We start from the raw sequence: 12,261 nt of genomic DNA, 5'->3' as shown, positions 1-12,261 counted from the left end.
TTCAAGCAGCTATTATTTGAAACTCTTCTCTACAGTAACAAAACTATTATCATCCATGACTCAGTGTGTCCCTCACCTCTGAGGTAGAATCATAGAATCCCTACAGTGCAGATGGAGGCCATTTGGCCCATCAAGTCTGCACAACCACAATGTCACCCAGGCCCTATCCCCGTAACCCCACATATTTACCCTGCTAATCCCCCTGACGTTAGGGTCAATTTTAGCATGGCCAATCAACCTGACCCGAACATCTTTGGACTGTGGGAGGAAACTGGAGCACCAGGAGGAAACCCACGCAGACACGGGGTGAATGTGCAAACTCCACACAGACAGTGACCCGAGGCCGGAATTGAACTCGGGTCCCTGGCGCTGTGAAGCAGCAATTCTTCACACTGTTGTGTGTTACAATTTCTTAAAACATAAGCACTTAATTCAGGCAGACACTCTCAGTGCAACACTGAGGGAGTGCTGTACTGTCAAAGATGCAGACCTTCAAGAAAGATAAAGGATCCACCTGCTCTCTTGGATGTAAAAGATGGCACTATTTCAAATCGGAGTAAGGAAGTTCCCACCTGTGTCCTGACCAATATTGATCCCTTAATCAATATCACTGAAAACAGATTATCTGATCATTATCACATTGGGATTTGGTTGACTGACATATTCTTACATTCTGACAATAAATACATCTTTAAAAAGTGCTTCTTTGGCTGATTTGGAAGTCCTAAAATATTCTAAATAAACACAAGGGCCAGAATTCTCTGACCTGGCCCGTGGCTGGGATTCCCTGTTCCTGCTGCAGTGAATGGGGATTTGGCTGGGCGCCAAATACTCTGTTGTTGCTGGCAGCAGTGGTGGGGTGTGTGAGACCAGAGAATTCTGACCAAGATCTTCTTTTTCTTATGAACACAAGCAAGCTCGATTGGCCAAGGGAGGTGTCTGATTTCTCTATAATTGGGTACTGCTGTCAATGTACATTTAGCAGAATGTAGCGTCCTTATCATTACTTTTAAATCTGCAGAGAAACCAAATCAAAAAGTCATTTTTTATAATCATTCACAGTCCCTCTCTTTTGTCAATTAAGTGCGTAGTGAGTTAAATTGCACTTTTTCTCTTTTTTTTTCTCTTGACCTCTCTCCATTTCTGGTGATAAACTGTCCACTAGTATCCATTATATGCTCACCGACTCCCACAACCACCCTGACTGCAGCTCTTCACACCCCACATCCTGTAAGGACTCCATCCCCATTTCTCAGTTCCTTTGTCTCCCCCGCATTTTTTCTGATGATAGCATTTTCCAAAATAGCGCTGCCAATGTGCCTTTCTTCCTTCCTCAATCGTGGTTTTCCACCCACTGTGGTTGACAGGGCTCTCAACCGTGTCCAATCCATCCCCCGGGCCACTGCTCTCACCCCCTTCTCTCCCTCCCAGAACCAGGATAGGGTTCCCCCTTGTCCTCACTTTTCACCCCACCAATCTCCGCATTGAAAGGATCATCCTCCGCCATTTTCACCAACACCGGCATGATGCCACCACTCAACACATCTTCCCCTCGCTCACCCTGTCAGCATTCTGCAGAGACCATTCTCTCCAGGACACGCTGGCCCACTCCTCCATCACACCCAACACCTCACCCTCTGCCCACGGCACCTTCCCCAAGCAGTCGCAGAAGTGGAGCACCTGCTCCTTTACCTCCTCCCTGCTTATTGTCCCAGGTCCCAAACACCCCGTTCAGGTGAAGCAGCGCTTCACATCCACCTCAGTCAATCTGGTCTATTGCATTCGCTGCTCCCAATGCGGTCTACTCTACATCGGTGAGACCAAACGCAGACTGGGTGTCCGCTTTGGTGAACACCTTCAGTCTGTCCGCAAGCAGGACCCTGACCTCCCTGTCATTTGCCACTTCAACACACCACCCTGCTCTCCTGTCCACATGTCCATCCTTGGCCTTTTGCAATGTTCTAGCGAACCCCAACGCAAACTGGAGGAACAGCACCTCATCTTCCAACTGGGCACTTACCAGCCTTCCGGACTGAACATTGAGTTCAACAACTTCAGAGCATGAACTCCCCCCTCCACCTTCACCCCATTTCCATTTATTTTATTTTGTTTTGTTTCATCCCATCCATCCATCTTATCATCCTTCTTTCTCAACTCCATTTTCCACTTTCTATTGCAGCTCTCTTTCTTGCCCCCCCACCCTCCCACACCCCCCACCCCCCCCACACCCCCCACCCCCACTCCGGCATTCCTTTAACAATCTGCACCTTTGTTCTACCATTCTCGCATTCTGATCACTTAATGGACACTTTTTAGCACCTTCTCAGCCTTCTGTATCCTCATTTACACTCCCTTTGTCCTATTCCAACCCCCCCCACCCTCTGCTGATTCCCTTTGCTCTCAGCTCTGACGAAGGGTCACCCAGACTCGAAACGTTAGCTCTATTCTCTCCCCACAGATGCTGTCAGACCAGCTGAGATTTTCCAGCATTTTCTGTTTTTGTTTCAGATTCCAGCATCCGCAGTATTTTGCTTTTCTTTTAGAGTTGAATTGCATGTTACAATCAACACATTTGCAATTCTACAATTAAATGTGCATTGAGTGTAAGAAAAAAACTGAACAGTGGCAATGAAACCTCACTTTTTAATTGCTGTTCCTTTTGTCTTATCCATTAGGCAACAGTTAGCAGAAGAAGCCAGTGGAACAATGTGGAGAAAAACTGCACATCTGTAAATCTTAGCAAGGCCTGTAAGAAATATGACGAATTGGGTAATATTATTCATAGCAACCAATTACTTTGTTGAGATCAAAAATCTGACCTTGTGTACCTTTAGTTGCTCCAGCTGATAATTTTACATCTCTGTAAATAGCACTAATCAGTATATTGAGAAGTTTGCTTAATTTCATTACCAAAGAGTTTATGTCATATTCAGATTGCTCACAAAGAGGATACTTTCTCCATTGCCAATGGTATGTTCATTAGAATGGTTGGTGCTTTGGAATATTTCTCATATGGAAGAGGGTGTGACGTCAGGGGTTAGAGAGGCCAAAAGGGTTGGACAAAGAGGGACTAGTGGCTCCGATGGGCACAGGGAATCCTCATAGATGGTACACCACCACTCTTCCTGTCTGACAGCAGCCCACCCTATCAAAGCTGCTAGGCTGGCTGTCTTGTTTCCACCTCTCTGAAAAATTACAGTGGAGATGAGATGAGGCCTTTCATTGTCAACTTAAAGGCTTCAACAGGCCAAAGGGCTGGCAGGATGTGTGATGCCTTATCCATCCCCTGTGATATGGAGGACAGGTTGGGGGGCGGGCAAGAAGGCAGTGGGCAGGCCAAACACTTTATTTTACATGCCCCCACTTCGCTTTCAAATGAGCCAGCAAGAGGATCGTAAAATTTACCCCATGGTACTTATTCCCAATCAATGTCTCAATCCGTGTTGGAAAATGCATGCGAGTGAGCATCAGGATTAGATTTATTCTAAGACCCATCATGGTCGCGTAGCCTCTTGACATTCCCTATCCACACTCCCAGATTAAGAATGACAATCTAAACAAATTACTGGAAGCTCTGAATCCATTAACTTGAGGATAGCAGGAAAGAAAATTTGTTGTAAAAGATAACCTGACTCTGCTAGTTCCCAAGTTCAAAATTAAGAAAATAAATAAAGATTAGAAGGTCTTTGAGAATGCTTAAAGAACCATAAGATATAGGAGCAGAATAAGGCCATTCGGCCCATCGAGTCTGCCCCGCCATTCAATCATGGCTGATATGATTCTCATCCCCATTCTCCTGCCTTCTTCCTGTAACCCTTGATCCCCTTATTGATCAAGAACCTATCTATCTCTGTCTTAAAGACACTCGATGACCTGGCCTTCACAGCCCTCTGTGGCAATGAGTTCCACAGATTCACTACCCTCTGGCTGAAGAAATTCCTCTCCAGCCAGAGGGTGGTGAATCTGTGGAACTTTTTCGCCACTTCCTTTAAAATCTGTAAAGAATGTGAGAATCTGATGCTCAAGGCTAAAAAGAGACTGACTCCAACAATTCAAAAGTTTAAGGTGATTATTTCTGGTTTTGCTAATGGTTTTCAACTACAGCGATCTTAAAACAGTTACTTTTTAAATCAAATCCAGTTGTGTGCTAATTAAGGATTCAATACTATCGTTTATAGTCACATATACGTGATAATTAATGTGTTTTAACACATCAGGGGCAGCACGGTGGCACAATGGTTAACACTGCTGCCTCAGCGCCAGGGACCTGGGTTGGGCCACTGTCTGTCTGGAGTTTGCACATTCTCCCCGTCTCTGCATGGATTTCCTCTGGGTGCTCTGGTTTCCTCCCACAGTCCAAAGATGTGCGGGTCAGATGGATTGGCTATGCTAAATTGCCCCCTTTAATGTCAGGCGGACTAGCTTGGGTAAATGCATGGGGTTATGGAGATAGGGCGTGGGTGGGATTGTGATCGGTGCAGACTCGATGGGCCGAATGGCCTCCTTCTGCTCTGTATGATTCTATGATTCGACATTAATCGAGATCTTCTGACTGTGTTTTAACTGGAATAATACATTTCTTTAAAAAATAAATTCTCATTTTCCTCAGAATCCAATACGGAATATCTTCATCTCTCCATGACTGAGGTGGTGAAGCGGCAAAACTCTAAATCCAAAAAAAGTTATAATCAGGTAAGCAGAGATCTGTTGTGAGGTAAGATGATGTGTGGGTTAAGTTGATTGGCCGTGACAGATTGCCCCTTAGTGAGTGTCAGGGGGATTAGCAGGGTAAATACGGGCAGTTATGGGGATAGGGTCTGTGTGGGATTGTTGTCGGTGCAGGCTCATGGGCCGAGTGGCCTCCTTCTGCACTGTAGGGATTCTATAGAAACACAAAGCAGGGTGGTCTCTGCATGGTAGTGGTCCTGATGGGAGATTCACGCACTGGGAACGCAAAGTAGAAATAGTCAGAAAATGCTTTACAACATGTGGTTGTAGCGGGTAAATCTCCCGACATAGCACAACCCCACAAAATTACTCCTTTGAAGCCATGTGTCTAATTAGATTAATTAAACTTTTATAAAATTACCAATGCATGAGATGACTGATGAATCTAATTGGCACTCAAAGATAGAGTCATTGAGGTTTACAGCATGGAAACAGGCCCTTCGGCCCAACTTGTCCATGCCGTCCTTTTTTTTTCAACCCCTAAACTAATCCCAATTGCCTGCATTTGGCCCATATCCCTCTATACCCATCGTACCCATGTAACTATCTAAACGCTTTTTAAAAGACAAAATTGTACCTGCCTCTACTACTACCTCTGGCAGCTTGTTCCAGACACTCACCACCCTCTGTGTGAAAAAATTGCCCCTCTGGACACTTTCGTATCTCTCCCCTCTCACCTTAAACCTATGCCCTCTAGTTTTAGACTCCCCTACCTTTGGGAAAAGATATTAACTATCTAGCTGATCTGTGCCCCTCATTATTTTATAGACCTCAATAAGGTCACCCCTCAGCCTCCTACGGTCCAGAGAAAAAAGTCCCAGTCTCTCTCACCTCTCCTTATAACTCAATCCATCAAGTCCCGGTAGCCTCCTAGTAAATCTTTTCTGCATTCTTTCTAGTTTAATAATATCCTTTCTATAATAGGGTGACCAGAATTGCACTCAGTATTCCTAGTGTGGCCTTACCAATGTCTTGTACAACTTCAACAAGACGTTCCAACTCCTTTATTCAATGCTCTGACCGATGAAACCAAGCATGCCGAATGCCTTCTTCACCACTCTGTCCACCTGTGACTCCACTTTCAAGGAGCTATGAACCTGTACCCCTAGATCTCTTTGTTCTGTAACTCTCCCCAACGCCCTACCATTAACTGAGTAAGTCCTGCCCTGGTTCAATCTACCAAAATGTATCACCTCGCATTTGTCAGCCCACTTGCCCAATTGATCAAGATCCCATTGCAATTGGAGATAACTTTCTTCACTGTCCACTATGCCACCAATCTTGGTGTCATCTGCAAACTTACTAACCATGCCTCCTATATTCTCATTAAATTAATATAAATGACAAATAACAGTGGACCCAACACTGATCCCTAAGGCACACCGCTGGTCACAGGCCTCCAGTTTGAAAAACAACCCTCTCCAACAGTGGTTCCCACACTTTTTTCACTGGGCCGCACTTTCGGAATAAAAATTTGCTCACGCCACACCGAATTTTTTATTGATAAGAAATACATTCAAAAACAAAAGAAAACAACTCCTAGCAGTGCTTGATTCATAACATAGAACACAACTACTTGATAATATGATCATGGGACATCCAGAAAGTATAAAACAATGCTTGTTTAAACCATGTTTAAATGTTTCTTTGATTGTCCTTGAATCTTCCCGCCACACTTGCCATCCTCTCTCGCCGCACCAGTGTGGCGCGCCGCACCCTTTGGGAACCACTGCTCTACAACCACCCTCTGGCTTGTGTCAAGAAGCCAATTTTGTATCCATTTAGATACCTCACCCTGGATCCCATGAGATTTAACTTTATGCAACAACCTACCATGCGGCACCTTGTCAAAGGCCTTGCTAAAGTCCATGTAGACAACATCAACTGCACTGCCCTCATCTACCTTCTTGGTTACCCCTTCAAAAACTCAATCAAATTTGTGAGACATGATTTTCCACCCTCAAAGCCATGCTGACTGTCCCTAATCAGTCCTTGCATTTCTAAATGCCTGTAGATCCTGTCTCTCAAAATACCTTCCAACAACTTACCCACTACAGATGTGAGGCTCACTGGTCTGTAGTTCCCAGGCTTTTCCCTGCAGCCCTTTTTAAACAAAGGCACAACATTTGCCACTCTCCAATCTTCAGGCACCTCACCCATGACTATCGATGATTCAAATATCTCGGCTAGGGGACCTGCAATTTCCTCCCTAGCCTCCCACAATGTCCCAGGGATTTATCTACCTTGATGCGCTTTAAGACTTGCAGCACCTCCTTCTCTGTAATATGTACACTCCTCAAGACATCGCTATTTATTTCCCCAAGCTCCCTAACATCCATGCTTTTCTCAACAGTAAATACTGATGAGAAATATTCATTTAGATGATAAACCCTCAACTGTTTTAGGTTATTGGCAGACACTGTGGTTTCCATTGCGTCTGTCTTTTTCAGTAGCTGACAGCATACACACATTATGTCCTTTCTGGTGCTCAGCTGTGAGTTTTGCAACTGATGTGTTGCAATTTTTTTGTCTGCGACGGCCACCGCGAGAAATGTTTGTTTTTGTTTTTAGTTTTCTCGGCCAACACTGAGCTCCCCTTCTGTTCCTCCAACTTGGGCTTGATCTTAGCCAAAAGGAGACTGATCTTTTCTTCCTAAACACAGGGCCACCCTACTGCTGCCTTAACTGGCACCAATTACCTCAAGATGGACTAGGGGCATAGAACAATAGTGCCTTATAGTGGATATACCTCACAATCCAAAATATTCCCTCCCCCTTCTTAGACAAACGTGCCTCCTAAACGACTAAGATTCAAGTTTATATCCAAACAATAGTATTGGAAAGGAAATTAACTTTGATCAGAATATTTGGCAGTGAGTATATCTTCCACAGAATGTTGAATGAAGGGTGGGACAGTGGCACAGAAGTTAGCACTACTGCCTCACAGCCACAGGGACCCAGGTTCAATTCCGGCCTTGGGTGACTGTCTGTGTGGAGTCTGTATGTTCTCCCCGTGTCTGCGTGGGTTTCCTCCGGGTGCTCTGGTTTCCTCCCACAGTCCAAAGATGTGCAGGTTAGGTGGATTGGCCAGGCTAACTTGCCCCTTACTGTCAGGGGGACTCGGAGGGATACAGGGATAGGGTCTGGGTGGGATTGTTGTCGGTGCAGGCTTGATGGACCAAATGGCCTCCTCCTGCATTGTAGGGATTCTATGAATCAATATGTTTATTTGATGTAAATCTCTTTCTGTTGCTTTAGCAAATAAACATAACCAAAATCAAGATTGACAAGGTACAGATAATAGGAGTTAATAATACCACGTTTGCAGTTTGTCTTGACCAGGATGAACAAAAGGTTCTTCAGAGTGTAACAAGGTAGGTGAATGATATAATCCTTTTCACCATTTGTGAGTTTTTGCAAACTTATTTTAATATTAAGAAGTATAAATGCAGAGATCATAGTCTTCCTTGCAATACATTTTTAACTTTGCACAGATGTGGCACTTCTATCATATCCCTCATGTCATTCCTGACAAGAACGCACTTATTATCAAGAGTAAGATTTGATTTGATTTATTATTGTCATATGTATTAGTGTGCAGTGAAAAGTATTGTTTCTTGCATGTTATAGAGAAGAAAATGAGAGAATATAGAATGTAGTGTTACAGTCATAGCTAGGGTGTAGAGAAAGATCAACTTAATGCGAGGTAGGTCCATTCAAAAGTCTGATGGCAGCAGGGAAGAAGCTGTTCTTGAGTCAGTTGGCACGTGATCTCAGACTTCTGTATCTTTTTCCTGATGGAAAAAGGTGGGAGAGAGAATGCATGGGGTCCTTAATTATGCTGGCTGCTTTTCCGAGGCAACAGGAAGTATAGACAGAGTCAATGGATGGGAGGCTGGTTTGAGTGATGGACTGGGCTTCATTCACAATGCTTTGTAGTTACTTTGTAGACCCTTTGTAAGTGACTGAAATTGGAATTTGTTTCCATTTCTCATTCCCATACCAATACATACAAAGATTCACTGAAACACAAAAGTAATTGTTGCTGTACCAACAAAATAACTTCCTATTTTAATATTCACATGTCAATTCTGAAACCTGCTTTGGTGTCTCTTAATTTGGTTTAACAAACAGTGAGGAAGTTCTGAGTGATCTGGCAAGTTTAAAAGTAGATAAATCTCCATGTGTGGGTGAAATGTATCCAAGGCTATTGAGTTGGGCAATAGTTTCCAATACCTTCAGTCCTCTGGACAGGTGCCAGAGGACTGGAGCACAACTAATTATTCAAGAAGGGAGGAAGGGACAAAACCAGGAAACTACAGGCCACTTAGTCTAACCTCAGTGGTGGGAAAACTATTGGAAGCAATTCTGAGATACTGAATTAATCTGCATTTGGAGAGGCAGGGATTAGTCAAGAACAGTCGGCATGGTTTTGCTAAGAGGAGGTCATGTCTGACCAACTTGATTTAATTTTTTGAAGAGGCGAACAGGTGTGTAGATGAGGGCAGTGCATTTGACGTAGTTTACTTGGATTTCAGCAAGACTTCTGACAAGGTCCCACATGGGAGACTAATAGGCAAGGTAAGAGCCCATGGGATCCAAGGTAATTTGGCAAATTGGATCCAGAATTGGCTAACTGGCAGGAAGCAGAGGATGATGGTTGATGGCTGACAGGAAGACTGTGTGCAGTGGGGTTCTGCAGGGATCAGTGTTGGGGCCCTTGCTGTTTGTGATTTATATTAATGATTTAAACTTGAATGTAGGAGGGCTGATCAGTCAGTTCGCGGATGATACAAAAATTGATGGAGTGGTAAATAGTGAAGAGGATAGCCTTAGATTACAGGAAGATATAGATGAGCTGGACAGATAGGCTGATCAGTGGCAAAGGGAATTCAATCCCTTTGGTGATGCATTTGGGCAGAATAAAGAAGACAAGGGTATACCTGGCAGGACCTTGGGAAGTCTGAGATCATGTACCAACCGACTCAAGAACAGCTTCTTCCCTGCTGCCATCAGACTTTTGAATGGACCTACCTTGCATTAAGTTGATCTTTCTCTGCACCCTAGCTATGACTGTAACACTACATTCTGTATTCTCTCATTTTTTTCTCTATAGTGTGCAAGAAACAATACTTTTCACTGCACACTAATACATATGACAATAATAAATCAAATCAAATCTTACTCTTGATAATAAGTGCGTTCTCATCAATACCTGAGGACCAGAGGGACCTTGGTGTGCTTGTACACTGGTCCCTTAAGGTATCAGGACAGGTGGATAAAATGGTTAAGAAGGCATATGGTGCACTTGCTTTTATCAGCCGAGTAAGAAGTCTTACAACACCAGATTAAAGTCCAACAATTAAAGTTAAAGTCTTTATTAGCCGAAGCATAGAGTTTAAGAGCAGGGCGAGTATGCTGGATCTATATAAAACATTGGTAAGGCCACAGCTGGAGTATTGTGTGCAGTTCTTGCAATCCACATTATAGTGGGATGTGATAGCACTGAAAAGGGTGCAGAGGAGGTTTACCAGGATGTTACCTGGGCTGGAGAGTTTTAGTTTTGAAGAGAGATTGGATAGACTGCGGTTATCCAGGTCCTCTGGTTTCCTCCCACACTCCAAAGATGTGCAGGTTAGGTTGATTAGCCATGGCAAATTGTCCCTTAGTGCCACAGGGTTTAGCAGGATAAACACGTGGGGTTAAGGGGAAAGGGCCTGGGTGGGATTGTTGTTGGTGCAAACTCAATGGGCTGAGTGACCTCCTTCTGCACTGTAGGAATTCTATTATTCTATGAAAAACTGCAATATATGAAGTAAGACACCTTAAAGTGGCTCTAATTCTTTAGTAAAACCACATCACAGTGTACATAGAGGAAGTAAAATGGAGGTTATTCGCTTAAAATAGTTGAGCAACCAAGTGATGGTGCCTAAACTGGTTTGTAATTAATTGTATTTCTTTTTTAAATTTTGATGCTTTGATATGCAAATGAGCTTGTAATTATCTTGCTTTGTCTTGTTCAGATGTGAGGTGTCTGTGTGTTACAAGCCTGAGGATAGGGTGCCTCAGAAGTTGAAGAAACGCACCTCTTTTCAGATGCAGCAGCAACCATCAAAGTTCTACTCCCTCCTCTGTCTTCCAATTGTCACTTTCAGTGGAGCTTTGCCATAGCAACTGCGGACGACGACACCATGTGTCTATCGCACTACTGGCTGAAAATACTATTGCAGCAAAACAATGGACCTGGTTATATCATCTGTGCTGGCAGTCATAGATTTACTGTTGTATAAATGTAACTTTTCACTGGCGTTCACAACAGGCCTCAGGTGAAGCGGCAGAGGTGTGCCACGCTAAATGGTGATCCAATCAGGACAAACATAGGTTGCGGTACAACCATTGTTAATGCAAGAGGGACGAGAGAGAATGGCTCTGAGACAGCCAGCGGCTATTTGTGTTGGAACTGTCTCAGTCACAGTTTGGTAGTCATAATGTGGAGATGCCGGCGTTGGACTGGGGTAAACACAGTAAGAAGTTAACAACACCAGGCTCAGTCACAGTTTAACAGAAGCCTATCATTGGCCTTGACTTACATATCCTAGTGGTGCAAATATAAAGTTCTCGGAAGATAGCAGTGTGATACATCCCCCTTTGTGCACTGATGCGTCCCAGCACAGGGCGACCACGGATCGCCACATTTTCTGGGCAGAGTGGGAATTTGGTAGGAATAGGAATTTGGAACAGGGGTGATGAGGTGCTTCTTTTTGCATTTCACAGTTGCAAGTTAGTGGTGCGGGAAAATAAACAAAGCAAAACCATAAAAGGTCATTAACTATAAACTAATATCGACTAAGGTAAGGTGAAAACTTAACATAACTCAACTAGGTTTCGAAAGCACGAGATTTTCCATTCAACTGCAGTAAATAACTCCAATACCCAGCGACATCATACAATCACTACAGTGCAGAAAGAGGCCTTCTACCCCATTGAGCCTGCACCGACAACAATCCCACCCAGGCCTTATCCTCATAACCCCATGTATTTACCCTGCTAATCCCCATGACACCAAGGGACATTTAGCATGTCAAATTAACATAACCTGCACATCTTTGGATGTGGAAGGAAACCAGAGCACCCGGAGGAAACCCACGCAGACACAGGGAGAACATAGAAACGCCACACAAACGTTCACCCGAGGCCGGAATTGAACCCGGGTCCCTGGCGCTTTGAGGCAGCAGTTCTAACCACATCACAGGGTAGTAATTTGGTGACTATTTTTTTCACTGTTGGGTGAGTAAATAGTATTTTTTTTAAACAAAGGCAGATACCCTAATTTTAATTCATGTTGACAATCAACAAATGAATAAAAAATATAAGAGGTTGTAGAGCTGACTGGGTGTCCGCACTGCGGTCGATGGGTCATAGCGTTTTACAGCACAGAAAGAGGCCCTTCGGCCCATTGTGTCTGTGCCGAGTGTTCATGAATAACAAGACTCTGCTGAATTTCCACAGCTGCAGAAAATGTCTCTGCCTTGA

General features: G+C 43.9%; 1 protein-coding gene across 1 annotated transcript in view; it reads left to right on the top strand.

The window, feature by feature from the left end:
* The window catches only part of pik3r5 (phosphoinositide-3-kinase, regulatory subunit 5), a 112,821-nt gene extending 101,785 nt beyond the window's left edge, over positions 1-11,036 (top strand). The window contains exons 16-19 of the mRNA XM_078225988.1: positions 2,676-2,769; positions 4,610-4,692; positions 7,987-8,102; positions 10,752-11,036. Coding sequence (XP_078082114.1) covers positions 2,676-2,769; positions 4,610-4,692; positions 7,987-8,102; positions 10,752-10,899 — 441 coding nt within the window. The 3' untranslated portion in view covers positions 10,900-11,036. The remainder of the gene's footprint in view (positions 1-2,675; positions 2,770-4,609; positions 4,693-7,986; positions 8,103-10,751) is intronic.
* The last annotated feature ends 1,225 nt before the right edge of the window (positions 11,037-12,261 follow it).

This window comes from Mustelus asterias, chromosome 12 (genome assembly GCF_964213995.1).
Source record: "Mustelus asterias chromosome 12, sMusAst1.hap1.1, whole genome shotgun sequence".
Taxonomy (NCBI): domain Eukaryota; kingdom Metazoa; phylum Chordata; class Chondrichthyes; order Carcharhiniformes; family Triakidae; genus Mustelus; species Mustelus asterias.
The sequence above is the reverse complement of the archived record's forward strand: the minus strand, read 5'-3'. Positions and strand labels throughout refer to the sequence as shown.